Source organism: Azolla caroliniana, unplaced genomic scaffold (genome assembly GCF_043228905.1).
Source record: "Azolla caroliniana isolate FFs.n. ecotype wild unplaced genomic scaffold, voAzoCaro1.0.p SCAF_17, whole genome shotgun sequence".
Lineage (NCBI taxonomy): Eukaryota > Viridiplantae > Streptophyta > Polypodiopsida > Salviniales > Salviniaceae > Azolla > Azolla caroliniana.
In genome coordinates this window covers 981,314-1,003,919 of record NW_028230452.1, presented here as the reverse complement: position 1 = coordinate 1,003,919, position 22,606 = coordinate 981,314, and the positions used below count along the sequence as shown (strand labels likewise).

At 37.3% G+C, this 22,606-nt stretch overlaps 1 protein-coding gene and 1 long non-coding RNA gene across 6 annotated transcripts; one reads left to right on the top strand and one right to left on the bottom strand.

Moving 5' to 3' along the window:
• The first annotated feature begins 726 nt into the window (after positions 1-726).
• Positions 727-7,776, top strand: LOC147852644 (uncharacterized). Of its 5 annotated transcripts, none has more exons than XR_015531305.1 (3): positions 727-990; positions 2,059-2,287; positions 2,650-7,776. It is a non-coding gene; the product is annotated as an uncharacterized LOC147852644 (long non-coding RNA). The 5 variants fall into 5 exon arrangements; XR_015531304.1 differs by having other exon boundaries at positions 2,370-7,776; XR_015531303.1 differs by having other exon boundaries at positions 2,059-2,308; positions 2,600-7,776.
• A 620-nt stretch (positions 7,777-8,396) lies between these two features.
• LOC147852643 (transcription factor SRM1-like) lies at positions 8,397-17,000 on the bottom strand. Its single transcript, XM_087333407.1, has 3 exons — positions 16,447-17,000; positions 11,319-11,856; positions 8,397-9,220 (listed from the first exon to the last, which is right to left on the bottom strand). The coding sequence occupies exons 2-3, from the start codon at positions 11,798-11,800 to the stop codon at positions 8,755-8,757; spliced, it is 948 nt and encodes a 315-aa protein (XP_087189533.1). The 5' UTR covers positions 11,801-11,856; positions 16,447-17,000; the 3' UTR covers positions 8,397-8,754.
• Between the last annotated feature and the right edge of the window lie 5,606 nt (positions 17,001-22,606).

The following is a 22,606-nucleotide window of genomic DNA, read 5'->3' as shown; positions in this document are numbered from 1 at the left end:
ACGTGTGATCTCACCATAATAGTTCTTACTACTTTGATCCACAAGATTGCATGCAAGAATTTCTCATGCATATTCTTATCCTCTCAATTCTTCACATCTTAGACTCCAACCTTTGATCCGAAGCAAGTGAAAGAGATTGGCCACTCTATAATTAATTTTTTTTTTTGTTGCATTGTTTCATTGGAACTATACAACCTTGACTAATGACAACATAAAGGAAGTCAATGAAACAGTTTGTTATGCTAATGAGGTAAAAGGTGGCCCGCCATTTGGTCATTGAATTTGTTCTCTAGACTTCACAATGAACGAATGAATAATACACGAGGTCTCTAGGTATGCAATTTAAGAAGTCACGTTACGTGCGTGGTCAGGTTGATACTCTTAACCATAGTATAAACCATACGCACAATACGTGCATTCGCATTCGAGAATGTTTTAATCATTTGACTATGGTAAACACCCTCGAAGTATGGTAAATACCATGCTTTTGTATTCATTATTTATTATAAGGCAAATTTATTTTAAGGCAAGAAAGTTAAGGTAAAAAGTGTAAAAAAACTTAAGAATGTTTTCATAACATACGCATTCTCTTGCATTCGCATAAAAGAAGGTTTGCCAATGCATTCGAGTATATTACGTACTTATGCTCTTAACGACAGAGACTGAATTCGTAAGGATATAAGAAAGGCTTGTTGGCCCATCCGTTTAACGAAGAGTTCATGAATCTTCCTGCTGGCTTCTTCTTCTTCTTCATCGCATCAGACCTGCATCGTCTTCGATCTTCTGCTTCCGCTTCTCCTTTCTGTTTGTGTTCTCTCCTCCACCGTTGTAGTTTCTTCTATTCCTGGTCATCACGATATCTGAACAACGTGTCGCTGAGCCCCAGCAGGGATGGGATTTCATGAAGAAAAGAACAGCCGAGATTATCAATATTCTTTACGGCGTTTCGGAGCATCGATTCAACCCCGAGGAACAAATGACGCTCTACACGTAAGTCTTTGTGATTTTTCTCTTAGTTTCTGTTTGTATCTTATCTGCTTTTTCCGTTACTTATCGTGGTTTCAGTGCAAATACTTACTCTTCTTCTTCTCTCTTTCTGGTTTAAACCTGTTATTGTCCACTACGTATTCTTAGATTTCAAGTGTAGTTCCTTTTCCTTTTTCTTCATTTTTATCCCTCATTCAATGCACTTCTCTCTTTCTCCACAGTGTTTTTTCCTTTCATTACCTGAGATTTAACGTTAAGTCGGATGGCCTTCAAGTGTGGTATTTCTCTTCATTTTTCGTATTTCCTTGTGTTTCTACATGCGATTTAGTGCTAAATCCAGCAGTTTTCAAGTGCATATCTTCGTTCTCTTTCTCTTCCTTTTCCCTTTGTTTTTTCTTATCTGTGACCGAATACTAAAATCTGATGGTTTTCAATTGCAGTTCTCTCTCAGTGACATTTTACCTGTTTTAGTTGTTATTTAATGTTAACTGTAGTGTTTTTGACTGAAATGGTTTACTCTCGCATCACGTTCACTCATTGCTTTTATCCGAGATGTAGTTCTAAATGTAGTTTGCTTTTACGTGTCACTTTTATATGTGATATAGTGCTAAACGTATTGGTTGTATGTGTACCTTTTCTGTTTCTGCATCATTTTGCGTTCTATTTAATCTGCGATTTAATCTTGAAATGCAGTGTCTTTCACAGTCTACAAATGCGTCTGGTCGTTTGATATCATGCATTACCTTCTTTCTCTTCCTTTTCCCTTTGTTTTATCTTATCTGTGACCTAATACTATAATCTGATGGTTTTCAAGTGTACTTCTCTCTCAGTGACATTTCTCTTTTTTAGTTGTTATTTAATGTTAATGTAGTGTTTTTTGACTTCAATTATTTACCCTTGCATCCCGTTCATTCATTGCTTTTATCTGAGATGTAGTGCTAAATGTAGTTAGCTTTTATGTGTCATTTTTATATGTGATTTCGTGCTAAATGTATTGGTTTTATGTGTTCTTTTTCTCTTTCTGCACCATTTTGTGTTCTATTCAATCTGCGGTTTAATTTTGAAATGCAGTGCTTTTCACAGTCTACAAATACATCTGATCGTTTGATATCATGCATTGAGGACTATATCAATGCGATGGTATCTTGTTATGCTTTCCATAAGACATTCTATAGTACTTGATGTCATTTAATGACCTGGAAACTTGCCGTCCAACAAGTCTTACCTGCAATGAAAGAGAAATATGATGCATATATGTGGAGCGAGCTTGCAAGGCGGTGGGACAACCACAAAAGTTATGGTGAGATGGTTATCTAGATAGGTATTTCATTGCTAGGTGATCTCTCCCCGGTTTGTGTTATGTTGGATTGATTTGCTTCCAGGACCTGGTCAATATTGCAGCATATGTTGGGAATATTATATTCTGGTCTATTCTTTCCTCCATGTAATGAAACTGTATATTTATGTACAATCATTTCATATCTACTAAGACACACAGTTCTTGCGCTGGTAAAGACTTCTGTTTCTATGCAAATCTAGCTTCCAATCGTCTTTTGTTCACTAATTCTCATAGCGCGGATATTTGTTGATCACAACAAAGAAAGGAAAGGAGAAAATATTGATAGAGCTTTGCTCAAGAATGTCTTATGTATATTTTTGCAGATAGGCATGGGTGGAGTGAATGCTTATCAAATGGAATTCGAAGCATCTATGTTAGACATACTACTGGATATTTTTGGAAAATGCTGCTGCTTGGATAGAAGAAGATTCATGTCCAGACTATTTGCTGAAAGTGTCATTGTTTCAATCATACCAACTTGGGCTTGAAATGTCTATTCCTTGTTTTTTCCACACACCAGGTTACTTCTGAACCTCAGGGAGAGGAATATTTGAAGTGAGAGAAGAAAAGAGTTAAGACATTATCTACATGCCAGCAGCAAACTAAAACTCTTGGAGGTAAGGGAAAATATTCAAGATGACATAGTGAAATGAAAACAAGAATGAAAGTGTATTATTAATAAAGATAGAAATTCTGGACATGGATGCAGAAGGAAATATACTCCAGCATTTACTGGTTTTGTGATTTAGAGCTGAGAAATATGTGATGCTAAAAGGCTGATTTAATTTAAACCACAACATTTAGAATTTCTTTTCCCTTCAGAAAGGTCAGCATGAGTTTCTGACTCAATATGAGCAATACCCTTCGTTGGAAAAGGAGGATTCAGGTTGCCATGCATTATTTAGAGATGGCAAGGTGAGGATCTTAATAATGCTTATGATTTATGTAATATCAAATTCATGAAAATAAGTTCTTAAGATTAAGTTTGGATCTCGTTTAGAAGACCTATCAAGGATGTATAGGATATTTTGCAAAATAGAGAAAGGTCCTTGCTAACATTTTTTAAAAGATGCCCTATTTTATGCTAACATAGTGGAAATGATTTTTTTTTCCCACATGTATAATTTTGATATAATAAGCATCAGTCTTCTCATAACTTTGGATGTCTCAATTTTGTGCCACTATACTATATAAACCTCAGGCAGCTTGTTAGTTCGCGCGTCGTAATTTTTTCACTCTTGCAATCGATAAAAGCCTCTGTGATTGTGAGGAACAATTATATTTTTATCTTTGAACGGTTCATTGAATGAGTTCAAGCCATCTCTAATGACCAAGGGTGGAAATTGGAAGCTATAATTCAAATTTGAAAATTATTTGCAAAATTACACATGGAAATGAAAGCAATTAAAAGTATATATGGGAAGTAAGGACAATGTCTTGAAACTGCCTCCAAAGAGCGCCATGGCAAAGACAACAAAAACAAATTTCTTTCATTGAGCAGGGTCCAAGACATCTAAACAACCATGACCAGATGCATCTAGATGTGCATGTAGAGAAAAATCAAGGGGCAAGAGAATGTGAACCCATATTTTACCCAGCCAAAATAGTCTCCACAGGAAAACTGCAAAACTAAACTTCTTTCATCCTGGTAGGTCCAGGACGTCAATGAATGTCGAATTATATCTTTGATGCACATGTACATACCCACTGTATATAAACTGGTGGTTGGCTGAATATTTATTAGCCACCCAGGTTGCCTCAAGATGCGAGAAACAGAATACCATGTCAATTGGAATGCCTCACAGATAAGACCATCAGACATGATTTTCAGGAATTCTTACAAGCTTTATAAAATCTTAATCGGATGAAACCATCACTATTGACCCTAGTTCTGCTGTTTGCTCATCTAGGCAACCACACTACCAAAGGCAGAGAGGTTCCGAATGTTGATATTCAGAAACATGCTTAGCTTCCCATTTTAGCCTTTTATTTTTGTTCTACCATTTAAAAACTATTCGCCTGTATTTAGGAGATGATACTTGGAGATAACCTGGAAGATGAAAATGTGGAGAGCAGGGTCCAAAAGTGCAAGGATAATAACGAGAATCAGAGATACACTTGGAAAGGCTTGAAAGTGCTGGAAAGGATTAATGGATAAGCCACCAATATCGATAAATTAGATAAGGTGTGTTTATGAGTTTCCTCCCATTAACAAATGAAATGGGAATGTGTGAAGCATGAGAGGAGATTGAGCATCAAGTTTGAGGATCACATGCCACATTTTGAACCATTATTATCAAGACAAGGGGACATGACAGAGAATGAGGATGTCAATAATGATTATAAGACTCTGAAGTAGAAATGGAATGTTTGATGATAAAGCTCAGAACACAACACAATCAATGAGAATGATGAGCAATGGGTAATGAGTTGTCTAGGAGAAGAAGTTTGTGGACCATGTTCAAAGACAACAACAGTGGTTACGAAGCACACTATCTTCTGTCACAATATAGCCACCTACAGAGTCTGGGATCATGTAGAGAACTTGCCCTCTGGGAAACTGTAGACCTTCTTTGCCAAAGCATGCGCAAAATAGAGCTGTGCCCAAGACATCTTCAACTTCTTCCCAAAATTAGGTTCAATCTGCCTTATATTTGTTCTGCAAACTACTTCGTGGTTTTCCCGTGAAGAATGCACACTAAAAAACAGAATTGATGAGATTGGATAATATGCACTACTTTTCTTTTTCAAAACATCATCCAGGGTGGTAAGGCATTTGTTGCTCAAAACCAACTTCTTGGTGTTATCTTGAAGGGTTCACGTTAAAAATTCCTTGCATGATGCTCCTCCATTTGTCGCTCAACCCACTTCTTGATGTTCCCTTGCCGGATGCAGACTAAGAAAGAGAATCAGACAAGATTGGATATTCGCAGTCCAGTTTTTTCATATTTTCAAAACCCCATGCAGGAGGCTCCTCTATATGTTGCTCAAAACTCGACGAGCACACCATCTTCTGCATATTCCCAAAAAGATTCATTGAGAAACCGCAGGGAGGAACGTATATTATTATCCTTGATTGACTCCACAAACATTCTGATTTCTTTCCCTTTCCCCTTTGTAAGTGAAAAGTCAGGTGGTATGAGTCCTTGCTCGTGGCTTTGAATGTGAAAGGGTAGAATTCGGAAAATATATCTACTTGAATATTAGCGAGAGAATTCTCGCACTTCGATCTGAATGTTTCAAAAGACTCCTTTTTTAACTCAAATATGAATAGAGTTATTCAGCATATAATGTTATTACAAAAGCATGAAGCTTTCCCGATTCGTACAAGAATCAGTTACATTGTGAAATCTGCAGGTTTTGAACAAGAACCTCTGCTACAGCATATCAGAGGACTAAGGACTTGAGGCAAATGTAGGTGATGGATAGGGTAGAGTTTCAGCAGTGGATATAGTGGATGAGTCAAAATGATATCTATGGATTAACAAGGCAATACTTAAGATGAAGACGAGTGAGTATTGCAAAACAGGGATGCTGATCCGACTGCCAATTGTAGCCTGGTCTCGTCACTGGCAACTTATCTGTCCAGTCACTCAAGACGTTTCTGTTTTCTTCTTTCTCGACTAAAACCATATTCTTTCCTCCCATCCAATTGGTTCTTTTCAATAATTCCCTTCATTGATATGTTCCAAAAGCTCCAGTGATTGAATTAATGCCACATCTTTTAATCCCATAGCCCTCCCATCTTCTTTCTTTGTGTTCTCAAAATAATACGGACACTCTCTCACACACAATCATATTAAATCATATACACAATGTATGTCAAACATGTAAACACTTGGATCGCACACAACTATTCATAACTCCCCTGCCACTCAAAGGGACAGAAATCTGGAATCCGATCCAACAAATCAACACAGAAACAGAAAATTATTCTCTTCTTTCGAGAGGGCATATTTCCAAACATATGGTCTTTTCCCCTTACAATACTGGGTAACGCCCCTTGGACACTGATGATGTGTCTAATAATTTGTCAGTATTGCACATTTTTTTGGGTCTATTGGTCTTTCTTTTGGATTTCCATTAATAACTTTGATGAAGTGAAAGAGTTAATTTGGTAGTTAGAAGCTAAAAACTTATGATTTTTATCATATAATAGAATCTAGTTCTAGATGATGCATGTCCACTTAATTTTCAGGGTAACAGTACATAGTCAGGTATGTGAATCCATTTTGATTTAGTACTTTCTAAGTGTTTATTTATATTTTTGACTACCTATACTCAGCTAGTTGTTTTTATGCCTTAATAAAAATATTCATCTTCATCTGTTTATAATTGTGCCCCCCTAATTATGATAAAGTGAGGAACAAAAATAATATATAGTCATAGATGTGAATTCATTTTAGATCTGACTTCACTTGCAGATATTTGTATGATGATTAAGCATGAATGTTGTACACAAACTAGGGGCTATTATCTGTCTGCTTACAGTTAACCAAGTCTCCATGTTAAATGCGTGGAGACATTTAAAGAATTCTATCAGGCCAAGATGAAACATTGTAAACTCAAATGGATTTCCTCATTGGAAGATGCAACATAAGTAGGAAGTTTGAGGCAAGACTATTGAGCTTATAGTCACGCTCACGACATATCAGGTAATCTGCCCATTAGAAGAACTGAGACCATTTTCCATTGCAACGAAATTCCGATTTTCCAGCATTATTTTACAGGCTGCAGTATTGCTTCTATTCAATTCTGCTGATGACTTGAGCAACTCAGATATTCAGAATGAATTGAACGTTACTGATGAGGAGGTCACAAGGCGTATTCATTCATTTGTCACATGCAGATCACAAAATACTAATCAAGGACCCAGACACCAACTCTATAGGACAAAATGACTTCTTCAAATTCAATGTTACATTCATTACAAAATGAAAGAATCAAGTTAATGATTTTTAAACATAACAAATCAAGTTTGTCTTAATTTGTGTTGTCAAGATTCCTCTTCCTCCTGTGGACAAGAAAAAGAAAATAATCAAAGAAGTAGATGAGAACTGGAGATATTCAATCGATGCATCTATTGTAAGACTAATGAAGAGCAAGAAAGTCTTGCAACATCAACAATTAGTGCTGGAATGTGTGGAACAACTGGAACGAATATTCAAGCTATAGAAGCTTTATCATCAATTGATGATATAACATAAATTTGAATGTAATCTGAGATAAAACATTTCTGGAGCCCAAGTTCAAGATTATAAAGAAGAGAATCGAAGATTTGATTGCAATGGAGTACATGAAACCAGATGGGGAAAATCTCACCTTGTCAAATCTATTGTGAGAGTTTACTCTTTGACATCATGGTGATAATGTAGGATGTAATTGTACCTTATTTATTTATTTATATCAAATCTTTATAATACATTGTCTAATTACAGATCAATCTCTAACTTATCTTTGCAAATTGAGCTATTGAGTTTTCCTATATTAAAAATATCTACTACTATCTGAAACTACTTTGATGAACCGTGACAAAGCACTATGATGGTGATAAATTGACGTCTACCAGGGACCAACATGATACATGGAACCAGCAAATGTATAAGTGGGGAAGCATCACTAGTGGTATCAGGGATGGCTCCACATCCATGAGTCATTACTGGAGCAAAAAATGCGGTCATTACATGTCATAGGGGAAAAAGAACATTAACAGTAGTCACATTAGGTGCAGGTCTTCATAGGGAAAAAATTACGTTCTACATGTCTGGCTGTAAATGCAAATGAATTGTTGTCTAGTCTTTACCTGCTAGTTTCCACCTTTGGAAATTGGAATATGAGAAGTTCGAACTACCATGTTCATGGCTCACATGCATATTAATAGTTTTCTTGAAAAGAACTTTCTATATTTACAAAAACAAACCTTGTACATTTTGTTACAACTGATCCTCTACGTATACTTCCTCTTTCTTAGACCTTGTTTTTTGTGGTAAATTTTCCAACTGTTTTTTGTTCTTGCTTTTATTTGATAACAGTATTTTCCTTTGTTGTATGACAAAGCATGGGTTAAATAAATAACACAAGGAAAAATTTAAACTAGACTACAAGCTACATGATACATGCTAGAAGGCAGAACATCAAAGCTCATTGATCCTTCCGCAGAAAAGTCTTACAAATGCTAGACTATTTTGATGATCGTTCATGCTTGTCAAATGGATTATGGATGCCACATGAATTGTGGATGGAAAGTTACTCAATTTCTCTATATGCTGGATGGCAGAACATAGACAGATAGATTGTCAATGGAACATTTGTCATTCCCAGGTATGGCATATGATGATGATACATGCGAAAAGCTCAAAAGACATGAAAGTATACACTTCCCTTGAAGTTTTAGACTTCTAAACTTTTTGAGCACATCACAAGAGATTTTACCGCTGGACAGCTGGTTGTGAAACTGGTTGTTGAGGAACTGTATATACCACAGGAACTCCATTGATGGGTGATCCAAGTAAACCATGACCGGGTGAAGAACCTCTAGAAATGTATGGCCCAGGTGGTTGAAGAGGAACTGGTGTACCAATGGTTGACCCGCCTTGACCAACTATAGGTTGACCAACAGGTGCACCATATACAGTGGTACCTCCAACAGGTTGACTGACAAATCCTTGCCCAGTCACTGGCCCTTGACTTGGCTGACTTGTATCACCATTATTGTTCACACTTGTGATGTCATGAATGCTCGATCTTCTCCTCTCTTTATTTAATGAATTTAAACGAATGAAATACTTTTGCGCATGACTCGCAACCTGTGTTGGAGTCCTTGAAATGACGAAATTCCTTGAGATGCTGCGCCAATCTCCCTTTCCAAACTTGTCCAAACCTAGTAGAAACAATCTTTCATACATAAAAGATTAGTTGTTAGATCATATGATAAAGGGTAGTATAACTTTACAGAAAGAAATCCCAAAAGAAATACACAAAAAGTGGACACATGGAAAACATATATCATGCGAAAACCTAAGACACTCACATGCTTTAAAATTTGATCTATAATCATAGTTTATATCATAATGGACTTATAATTTATTGCACGTAGAATTAAAGATTCAATTTACTGTAGAATGCTTTTTAGGTTTGATAACAAGGCATTTTTTTAGAAAAATCAAAACCAGCCTGAAATGATATTGAGATATTGCGTTTCCATCTAAACTAAAGGAACTCAAGTTAAACATGTACCCTTGTTGCCATGTCTTCGAGTGAAGCATCTTCTCCGACTTGTCATTTGTGCAAGCTTATTGAGGATTACTCGAAGGTAATTTCATGTCTCTTAATGGTTATATAGAGAAGGGTCGTTTTCCTAGCAATTCAAAGTACAGTCATATTTTCCTTTGCAGTACAATAAATTATTCACCTTGCTTTTGTCAACAGTCCTAGTGTCACAGTTGCCTTCAGAGTGAATATACTGTAAATCATGAGGTCACTGACTCCATAAATCTGCTGGCACTGCGAAGGTGTTAACATTCATACACGACCTTATGACTTTATGGAGACTTGTATTTTTATTAGTCACGGGTTATTTTTGACAGGTGAGTCATGAGTAGTAAAACAAAGAGTTCGCCACCAGTTTAGAATACTTCTATATGGAATAAGCCCAGAATTATGGTGTCATGGAGTTTGTTGTGTTAAGATAACACTCTGGATAAATCAACTTTTGTATTGAACATAGTATGAAAGAGATTCATCCCCACCTTCCTCCAGTTTATCCCCGGGTAGGGTTCCAAACTTAGAGGTGGCAACTAAACAGCTAGAATTTTTGCTTAGAAGTAGAAATTCTTGAAAGAGTGCGTAATAGCTCACTGATCAAGAGTTCATGCACTCAGAATGTGATCATGATCATATAGGCTAGACAATTGTTAGGAACTTTTCACAAAGGAATGTAAGTCAAAGAGTCAAACAAACCTCCAGGCTTACAAGTAACCTTTCAGAGGGTTTGACAAAATATATTTGGAGCCACTAAGCTCTTGCATACAATGAGAAACAACACAAGGGCCTAATAAGTTAATAAGGCCAGTATATAGACATGTGATTTCTATTAAGTACATGACAAAAGATTGACATCCTTGCCTGCTAGCGCTATCACAAAGGAAAGAAATAACATCCACCAACATACATATGATGAAGAAACGTAACATTAAGACCACGAGATGCCCTTCAAAGAATGGAGTTGTCCATTTATTGAAAATGATGTACAAGAGCAATCCAAGATAGAAAAGTTTAAATAGCAGTTAACTAAATGGCTATCAAACTCTACATGTGTATGGCACTCTTCTGTTAAGAGTTTTATATCATCAAATTTCTATGAACAACAGGCTAGATATTTTAGAGAATTTAAGAAAGAATAGGCAACCATAGTATTGGCTTATCAACCTGGCCACTCAAGCATGTTAGTCCGGCTGATTCTCCCACTGTGACGTCTACTTTTAAGGAAGTACAAGTTGGATCCACCTTACTTTTCCAAGCATTCCAAAAATATTTTTGAGTATCCCTCAAATGATGGCTAGCCCATTTAATATGGACTGGGTAAGATTTTCTAAGATGAAGTATTATTAAGTGGGCCAATAAAGGCGCTGGCATCCCCCCTATATGTGCTAATTATGAGTTCAGTTCAGCATATCCTAGAGACAAAAACATCCTTTGGATCGTACACAAACCTATGTACTTTGATTTGTAGGATACACACATACAAATTCAAACATCCAGAATCCAGATATCAAAACTCATATGGCATGCATATCATCATCAAATGGTTATGCTTGTATATCCCCACATATTACAGTTTAGGTTCAACTTTGACCAAACAGTTGGTCTTCATGACTGAACCTAAATAGGAAGATAGAACCACACAGGAGGTCTTATTATAATGGAAGAATAAATCATATATCCAAAATGAATAAAGCAATGTAGAAATCTGAAAGAGTGAAGGAAAGGTTACCTGTGCTCCTCTTCAGTCCAAGGTATCCCTTTCCTCCGTTCTTGATCTGCTGATTTGTTGTTCCCATTCCCAGCCTTTCCACTGCCAACATTTCCGCCTGATCCATTGGAAGTTCCATCTCCCACAATGCTATTCTTTATGTATGAGCTGTCATCTGAATCGATAACTGGTTCTAGTCCACTTTCTGACAGTATTGGATATGTAGGAAGAACAATATTTCCCAAATCAATATTGTTTACATCCTCCACAAGAAATGCATAGTGTCTCATAATTGCATCTGCATCTTTTCCTGGAACCAAGGCCGCAACATTTTCCCATCGTTCTGGTATATCTAGGTCATGAACGGATAATGCAGTCTCAAAGAGCTTTTCTTGTTCTCGAGTCCATGAATCTGAATCTTCTGTGTATGGATGAGCTTCTGATGGAGACCCAGGGCTAGTGGTAGAGCATGCTGCTGATGGACTTGGAGATAATGTGCTCATTTCCCAGTGGCAGGAATGCAAAATATAAGGCAGAAACTGAATAATTTTGGAATCAACTGCAATGATGGATACAGAAGCCGAGTAATTAGCAATAAATCGATGAATACATCCAAATAAGAATAGAAGAGTCCATCTGAGAAGCAATAAATCTGTTGGGGGCAACCGTCGTTTCTGACACATAGATATCCATTACTGCATAAAAACCTACTCTATTTATGGTTCCAAGTTTTCCATTGGACGAGTATAGGGGGAGAATACTGAGAACTGGATCCCTCTTCAAGTTTATCTGCCTGATTGAGTAAAGCTTCACATAATTCCTAGTTCTTTTCTCTTGAGAAGTCTCTGACAAAGCTAGTTGGTACCTTAAGTGAGATTACTGACTTCCTTTTCTCTTGAGAATTGAAGACTCATTCTAGCTGTTGTGGTTTTTGTGGTGGTTCATGAAGCTCCCCAATAATGGAAGAAGCAACCTGTCTGTCATTTTCCCCCTTCTTCAATAGATTGCCCACAAACACAGACGAGAAGTCTCTGACAAAGCTAATTGGTAGCTTAAGAGCCATTGCAAACTTTCTTGATGACTATGAAAGAGCTATAATACCTCAGGAGAAAGTTAATCAGTGATGAGAGAAGAGAATTGTCAGAAAGCTAATCGGTAGCTTGTCAGTGACATTACTGACTTTCTTCATGACTATGAAAGAGCTGTAATACTAAACCAGTGATGAGAAAAGAGGATTTCTCAGAAAATTGTAAGAATATGAGACCTCCCACTTGAAATCCAGGTGCTCTTTTCAGATTGTCAGAAGCACGTGTGCGACCTTTTACAATTGTACATTTTCTAGAGCTACCTTGAGCATATGCAGCATGTCCTCAAGACAAGCTATTATAGTTGTCAAAACGTGTATTTTCCGTATAGAATACATTTTAGAATACTCTTTCTACGTTTTAGAAATGCCATTTCAGAATGTTCCATGCATTGAACATATTCTACATATTTAACTAGTATCTAACGTTTCCAAAAAAAATTAAAATTTGGCTAAAAAAACAATTGCTAGATGCAATACAAATATAAGCATTATTTAATGTATTCTATGTGTAATGTATTTAATGAATTTTATCTTTAGAATAGGTTTTCTAAGTATTTTTTAAAAACAGTAGAATACCTTTATAATACATAGCATACAATATGTATGCTAAGTATTCTACACCTATGGAATCTATACAATAACATTAATGAACTATAACCTTTTGCAGTGTGTTTAGGAGTATTGCAGGCCAACTAAAAAATGGAACAAGTATTCATCCCAATTTGTTTGCTGCTTATTCACTTAGGCTCTAAGCATATCGTCTAGGATCTTGTTAATTCTCATGGTCAGCTCATCCATCTGAGGATGATCAGCTGTTCTAAGGTGGTTTCAAGCTTGTCGAGCATGGCTGTCCAGAAATCAATCGTCAAACAAGCTAACTATGGAACCTTAACAAGTGTCTGAGTTGAAATGAAATGACGACCTATCAATGACAACTCATAATGAATCATAGCCTTTTCATATATATATATATATAGGTTGATGATAAATCCATAGAATGGCTTTCCCCACTTCCCCTGTGGAATATCCAGAATACCCCAGGCTTTTAACCATATTATGCTTTATTGACCTACATTTAGTGTATGCTATTAGAAATCTTCTCTCATCTCTGGCTGTTTTTGCTGATTCGGATCTCATTCAGCAACAGATGATATACTAATATTGTGGCTGCTTACCCGTGATACACCGAGATACATTCAAAGTGACAGGCTATGATAGACCATAGAAGCCGTGCTTTCCAGGTAATAAACAATCCCATGACTCCCACCCAATGTGTGTTTCAGCGGGTCTCACAGTGATCCAAGCTGCTCACGATAAAGCTTCATTTGAGTTTGATAAAGGTGATCTCAAGCTAGCACATTGATCTTTTCTATAGTAAGGCATCCAACACTGGGATGTAAAGAACTAAGGAACGTGTGTGCATTAGATACTAGATTAAGTAAGTTATGTGTGTGCATTAGAGAGAACAATTAATTAACAATTATCAACATCAGATAAAAGATGGGGAACTTGGTTTATATAGGACATACAAGCAAATACACATAGAAGTTAGGATCAATCTACTAATGAATGGGAGGTTGAGGAAATATCTAAAATATCCACTTTATTAAGATGAAGGCATCTCCAACTCATTAAGGAAAATGGACTTGAGAGGACACATGGCAAAGCTTGTTATCTTAACATACGACAATCATGACATTCTTTGAGGAGTCACCTAAACTCTCAACATAGCATCTTTGTGTATACTTGGTAAATGAAGTACATGACCCTTCATTGATCCCCCTTATCCCCATCAGTTATGAGCACCTATACTAGTGGACATACGTATGAAACAAAATAGCACATTGAACATTTGGTTATGGCTCTGGTTGCAGGATTTCTGACCGGCTCCAAAGCTCAACATCTCGATTCGTATAAAAAAGAATCCATTGGAGCTCTTAATGACATATACTAAAGCAGCGTAATTTTGTCTTTGTTGCACAATAAGCAGTAGTAAGCCAAATTTCAATTAGAATTTTCAAAAATAGAACTAGGAAAGAAATATAGACTCATAATAATGTCTTTCTCACATCAGTTAGAGATTGAGGTAGGCAGATATACATGAATATCTCTAGAAAAAGAATTTGCCAATTGAGTCATCAAGGAGTGGAATCCGAAGAACATTGTCATTGTGGTGTCTTTTATGAAATCAGAGGGAGATACCATTGATTCTTTAAACAAAGCTTTGGCCCACTACAAAAGGTAATGGAATATGAGGACCAACGGTTCCTAGAACATTTCTTGCTCGAACTCAAGAGACATAGAAAATTGTTGAAGGACAATAATACAGCCATACAAGCTCATCCACAAAGAACAATCACAACTTTCTTTGGCCCCATCACTCCTACTAATGCTACAAGTCAATCAAGGGATACACAAATGGCCTCGTGATCAGGACATAACAAAGGGATTACAACAGATCAGGCAATAGCAACTTGTCGTGCACATAGGCCCCGGCCCCACAGACCATGACCTCAGCACCCTTGTCATTGACAGATAAAGGCCATTATCTCCCACCATTGCAGGTGCTTCCCTCACTTTGGAGACCTCTCCATTCTGGATCGACCTATGCTAGAGATCTTTCCAAGATAAAAGTTATAATATATCTAACTTGAAAATCTCACATGTGCCAAAAACCAGATTCTTTTGTCTCTTTTTATCTTACTTACTTTTATATTTACTGTGTAATATTTACAGAAAGGGAGTAAAAACTCCATATTTATATATCTTTGGCACAGGAGTACAAAAAGCTTCAACTAAAGTCAATGAAATCAGGAAGGAAAGAAATAACGTGTTTCTCATGCAATCAAGTAGGAGAAAAGCTTCAACTAAAGTTCTACATAAGGAACTAGAAAGGAATTGATGGCTACATAATTATGCCTTTTTCACACATTCAATAAACTCAAGGCTCCAACCTTAGACACAATCATGCAGAAGCAAGGAACCGGTAGACCTCAACATCTCGCTCCATATCAAGAAATCCCATTAGAGCTCTTAAAGGCATAATCTAAGGCCACATAATCATGTCTTCCTCACAAAATAAAGCAGCACTGAGACAAATTTCTCATAAATTCTTTGGAAATGAAATATAGATTCATAATAATGTCTTTCACACACATCTCGGTGTTGCATGCTCAAGCACCAGTGGACACAGTTTCAACTAGATCCTTTAATTATCTTAAGATGAAAAAGGAGACAAAGACTCCATAATCATGTACGTGTCACACAGTCAAGCAGGAGAAAAGCTTCATCTAAATACTTCAAACATGGAACCAAAAAGGAAATAAGAATTCCATAAACATGTTTCTCTGGTATAATCAAGAAGCAGTGAGATGAGCTTCAAGTACAGTCTGTCAAACCAAGAAGGAAAGAACGACTACATATTCATGTCCTTCTTGCACAAAAAAGATGCTGAAAGGAAAGCATCAACTAAAGTCTTTGCATATGGAACTAGAAAGGAAATCAAGACTTCATAATTGTGTTTTACTATCACACTTCAAGCAACTAAAGGCTCCAACCCTTTTCTTACATTTAAACCGAAGTCAGCAGATTTTCAACCAAATGTTTCAAATATGCAATGCAGGACTTCATAATCATATCTTTCACACACATTCATGCAGCAGTGATGAAACCTGAAATCTCCAAATAAGGCACCGGTAAGTACCATTGAGCAAAGCTTCAACTAAATTCTTCAAATGAAATAATGAAGAAGGGCATAAATACTCCATATCATGCTTTTCCCAAACAATCAAGTATAATGAAAAATGGAGCCATGAAGAAAATAAAGGTTTCATATTTTCTCACATATTCAAGCAGGACAGTTAAGACTTCAACTAAAATAATTTAAATTGGAACCAGGAAGGGAATAAATGCACGTCCCCCTTGCACAATCAAGCATCAGTGAGTGAAGCTTCAATTAACTTCTTCAGAAATTGTGTATTTGTTTCCCGATTAAGCAGCAGTGAGCAAATCTGGAACTAACTTCTTTAAACATAGAACCAGAAAAGAAATAAAGACGCTGACCTGATTGTGTTCGTCATCAGAACTGCGTTTTATGTTGTCTCCATACCATGGATTTAGTCTTTAGCAGCTTCTGCTGCACTGACATCGTTTATTTTCTCATAAGGAAATCATGACAAAAAAGCAAACAAAAAAGTGACGCTGAATTAAGCTATCAATATGGTTAAAAATCCAGTCAGCTGGGGGATATGCTCATAAGAATGGCTGGTCACTCGAAATTTTGCCATTTGAAAGTAAAAATGAAGCTCTTATTATGTTTCTTCTTCTTCTTTGCGTTTTTTCTTTTGGAACCTCTCCTCCGTATTTTTCTGCCTCGATCTTCTTCTTCTGATTCTGCTTAAGTTCCTTCTTTTTCTTCTTCAGCATATTTGCAGGAGCATTAACAATACAGAGAGGTTGCCTCGTTCCATAGCCGCGATTCCGAGAAAAACACAGTTGGTAGAGATTCTTCGAAACCCTTGGGGGATTTGGGGGGGGGGGGAAGACGAAATACAGTGAAAGCGGACTTGTATGCCAGTGATGAAGAAAGAGACAAGAAGAAATTGAAGGGAACCTCATCCAATGAAGGGGGGGGGGGGAAACAGCACATGTTTTTATTTATTTTGAAGTGTTCGATTTGGATTGGGATTCAATGAATCTCTTGTATTTTGCTTTTTGTCCATGTCCAACCATCCCCCGTTCTCTGGTCTGTACAAGAAACATGCATGCATAAGTTCTTGGTGCAAATGTACTAAATCTTAAGACCCACTTTCACGACCCAATTCGACTTTTCACTCAGTGTGCATTATTACAATTTACAATGATCTCCAACCAAATTCCAACTAGATTTGGCCATTTGTAGGTAAGATCAACATTCAAAATGTAGTGTTATACGTACACCAATAGGCATTTCCCATCTCTGGACCGATGGATATGCTATCGAGACTACAGACTAAGTTGGTCAATGAGATCAACATTCCAAGTGTAGTGTTATACGTACACCAATAGGCATTTCCCATCTCTGGACCGATGGATATGCTATTGAGATTACAAACTTAGTTGGTCAATGAAATCAACATTACTGAGTGTAGTGTTATACATACACCAATAGGCATTTCCCATCTCTGGACTGATGGATATGCTATTAAGATTGCAGACTAAGTTAGTCAATGATCTACGCCATTTTGAAACAATGGCAGAAGTGTGTGGTGATTTCACATAAATTTGCAAAAGTAACATCACCCACCCACATAGTTTTCACCTTATCATCGGCTCAACATGTTGTATCTTGTTACCAAATTTAAGGTTAGCAAACCCATCTAAACTTCACCAAGAGTGTTGGAATGTATGTTGGTAAATCATCAAACGGCCCATTTTACCTAAAATAAATGTTGATATGTGTTCACATATGTTTTCTATTGTATATATGCATGTGACGCGTCTATTTGCAACCAAATAATAAAGAGGCATGGTGAAGGAATCGCGCCCACAGACAGTGCAGGGTGTGTTTTCATAATCTCATGCGATATATACCGCAAGGTCCTATTCCACAAAAAGCGCGCACTTGTAACTAACCCTACCATTGAAATGGCTAACTCGAGCCCATGTTCTAACCCAGCCCCCATTTTCTAGCCCAACTTTAGTATCTAACCGATGGTGACTCATATATATATATATATAAACTGTGATGTGGGAGGAGAAATTTGAATCTTTATTTCTATGGTGAGCAAGATTGGGTGAAACAAAGAAGATAATTGATTTCTGACACAAAAGCAAATTGAAATCCTAGCATAGAGGCAGTTTAGGGTTACACATGCCACGGTCCCTTCCCTTCCTACTCATGAGACATGGTCCCCTGCCTAACAACAAAATATCTGCAAAAGATCAGTATAGACATGGTCATGGTGTCATGATGAATATCATTTTCAATGATCATATTCTTTCGGTCTTTCATTTGGTCATAAATTTGAGGATGTTAGCAACTCCACAAAAGGATGATATCTGCAATAAAAGGTCAAAAAGAAAGACAAGAGGGGTAGTGGAAAAGAAAAATGGGTTGAGTGTTTTGCAATGATCTTTTGATGGTAGTCTAAAGGATGCATGCAAGATCATAGGTTGTATGCAAGTTATGGTATCTGACAAATAAGCTCACTTGAAGAAGCTTGGGATATTTGGAATAGTCTTCATATTCATGATGTTGGGACATGGACCACGCAATTTGTTGCTTATACGGAGCATGCAGGTATGGTGAGGAAACCCTCGAATGCTCATGGAAACATGGGGTTATATAAGATGAGCAAAGATTTCCATAATGATGTTGTTAGGAAGGGTTTCGATACAGAATCCTTCTTTGACAACGTTTTAGTGGATCATGTTGTTCATTGTTACAACATACGATAGTCTTTTAGCTCAAATTGAGCATACATTACACATTTTACATATGCAACTCTATAGAAGTTTTAAGTTGTGATAAAAATTTGAATATATGTGGTCTTCCCAATATATACGCGGTCTTTTGAATATGTAGTATTTGGAATATATCTGGCTTCAATGATTTGTGATCCTTGCCTTTGTAAAACCTTTTCGGTTGAGAAGATAATTGCTCCTCGCTAGGGCACTGATTACTTCGTGGAAGATGTTCTCATGTTCCAAATTGGTGATAGAAAATTCACTTGTAACAGGAAAAGCCTTGTTGCTCTCTCAACTCCTTATGCTTCCAAGAAGGGGCATTACAAAGTTAATGATGAGCACTCAGTTTGGGAGAGGAAAGAGTGTGCATACAAATCGGCGCTATAAATTTGAAGAAAGACAATCGAACAGTTCATTATTAATGTACTAAAAATAAATAACAATATATTCCAAGAATTGAGAGTGGCCCTTTAAATAACAATGCCCACAAATGAGATCTATCATGTGTAATTTGTTCTCGAAATTAAAGACTTCTTATTGCTCTTATGTTCAGAACTCAGCATGAAGTCATGATAAAAGAAACAACTCAATGTTTTTTATTTGAGAACTTATCATGAATTATGCAAGCACCTGAATTTCACGTAGATCCTTATTTTAGCTTTGTTCCATGTATTTATGCTAATATTCATTCTTTAAACAAAACCAAAAAGTCTACACAAACAAAATCCTATCTTACCTTTCTTTTGTATTCAGTTGCTAAATTTTAGTCTTGAAAATCAAATATTTGGATGCAGTGTGCACCTGCGTTTTTGACAGATTCTTACTTGCATTTATTTTTTCTCTTATTGTGGTAAAATATAATCTTGAAATTTGGAGGTTTTCCTTAATGTAGAGGTCAAAGCTCTAGAAGTGGTCCCCCCCCCCCTCCTTTTGAGAACTCTTCTTCCATTCTAGGAATCATGACTCTTTTTTCAGCATAAATACCTATTTTGATAGAAATTAGTTCTTTTCTCTTTCTTTGAGAACCTTTCCTCCATTTTGGAAATGATGACTTTTTACATGTTGTGAAATGCACATAAGAGATCAAAACCAACCTACTTAGCTTTTTACTTTTTGCTCAATTTATAGTTGATACAAAGGTACCCACTTGGGTTGGCTTAGCTAAAAAGGGCGTGCTAAAATGGTGGGTCCGCTTAGGTACATGCATCCTAAAAAGGGTGTGCTAAAAGGGTGACACAAAGGAACACATGCACACCACATTTCCCCTCGAGAGAAATAAGGAGATTTACGACATGGGGAAAGGACGAGGGTCAACAAATGGGCCTAGGGTAGTATATGGCTTGATGCGGGCAACGTGGGAGGAAGCAAATCAGCCGTTGGTATCATGTCAGAGAAAGTACGTGGTGAATTTGATGGCACAAACTACAGTGAACAAGCCGAATTCCTCGATGCTTCTGGTGTTGTTGTGCGACTTGTAGGTTTTGGGAGCTGGCTGTTAGAACCAAGAATTCATGACACTGGCTTGTTGAAGGGCTGATTCGTGCGGCAACCTCTTGCTCAAGGGTCTTGTTGAGGCGGTCTGTGAGGCCATTGGTTTGAGGATGGTATGGAGACATAAACACCTGCTAGACACCTATTTGAGCTGCAACGACGTTGAGGACATCCTCGTGGAACTAGCGGCCTTGATAAGATAATAGTTGGATGGGGTTAGTTACGGAAAACGAGCTAGCAATTGGGGGACAGAGATCAATCCCTCCTATGGACTGAGGGCCACCTAGACTTGGCTGAGATGGGGCACAAGAGGGCTATAGGTGGATGGAGATCAATCGCTCTTGTGGACTGAGGGTCACCTAGACTTGGTTGAGGTGGGGGAAAGGAGGGGTATCGTGTCGGAGGGGGATCATGAAAGATCAATTGGCAGGGAAAGATCAATCCCTCCTGTGGACCGAGGGCCACCTGGACTTGGCTGAGGTGGGGGACATGAGGGCTATCGTGTAGGAGGGTGATCGGGGGAACTCGTGGGACAAGAAGTTAGTGGGCAACCTAAGGTGAGGGGGAAGAGGTGGATGCTTGGACGTGGGGGATTGGTACCCCGCTTCTCCACCAATATGTGAAATGCATAGAAGAGATTAAAACCAACCTACTTAGCTTTTTATTTCTTGCACAATTTATAGTTGGTACAAAGGTACCCACTTGGGTTGGCTTAGCTAAAAAGGGTGTGCTAAAAGGGTGGGTCGGCTTAGGTACATGCATCCTAAAAAGGGTGTGCTAAAAGGGTAGCACAAAGGAACACATGCACACCACAATATACTTGTTACTTTTTACGAATTATCTCACATTTCTTGTTGTACATCACAACATATCAACGAGAATCTCTCAATTAGAAGATATTGACACCATGGGTATCATAGCTGGTGAGCCACCCTTTAAGCGGTGTTAAATGGAATAATGTACCTGAGTATAGAATCCATGCATGCAATAGCTTATCTACCAAGAGAGCATACCCACCACATGCCAATCATTGCCACAATACACTCTTCCATTCATAGGGACACCTCCAATTATATCCCTTTTAGCACTTTGTCTCCTTCAACTAGGATAGAATTTAGTCACTGGCATTCTCCTCTATTGCTCTTAGCATGATTTTAGTCATAGTATCTACTTGTGAGTCATGCATATTTTGCACCTCGTTGCTTTGTGCATTGACCATCTAGTTTGGGAATATCAACTTTCCAAGAAAGGATCTACATACTTTTGTTTATGATCATATGCCATCTGCGCATTTGTAATGAATATTGTATAAAAATTATCCCATGAGGTTGGCAATGTGTACATCAACATCATGCCTTGCAATGCCAATTTCATCAAATCAAACTTATTAACTAGGTGGTGACCAAATTACATTTCTTCATCCAAATGTCATGTGCAACAAATGTACCAAACATGCATCGTTGGATTCAACTTTTTTCTTGTATGTATCACATGACTTCTTCCAAATCTTTTCTAAGATTTGAGAGTCTACAGCTGAGAAGTAGACATTATCCGTGAGATGAAGTTGGGTTGTATAGAATATCGTTAACTAATCGAAATTCTCCATAGATCTATTTCCTTTGACAGACTTCCATTGTCTCTTTGAATTAGAACTTCCATATGGCTATGTTCACGTCGTCAAACTTTCAACCTTTTGGGTCTACCCTCCTTATAATTGTAAAGTTCACTCAAGAGCTTTTTGTGTATGATGAGCTCTTGCCTCACGCAATATCATTTATTTATTTTATTAATGATTGATTAATTTCCTACTTGTCTTCTTCTTCCACTATTTTTGCTTAACCTCCTCAAAGCATTATCAGGTTTGCAAATGCTCCTCCTAAATAGCTTAGTATTGTGGAGAAACCTCACTCTAATTACCGGTTGTTCACATTTTTACTTATAGAACAAGTTAGGTTTTTAAGATGCAAGTAAATCAAGCTCAAACATGATCAAAGGTGTCCATGAGGGACTTGTTGGAAGTAGTTGATCGCTTGGGGATTGTCTCGTGGCATGGTCAATTGAACCATAATGTTCTCCTAATCTAGAATATGCTCTCAGTTGCACGTTGATTAGTAAATTCTTCAACATCAAGAGTCACTTCTCAACTCCACAAATGTGAAATGTTTCACTATGGTCCCACAAATAATTTTTTCCGAGAATAATAAAAAATATATTTGTCATTATTGAAACAACTATCAACGATATAATATAAGATAAGATTAGTACACAACTACCCATGTATCTT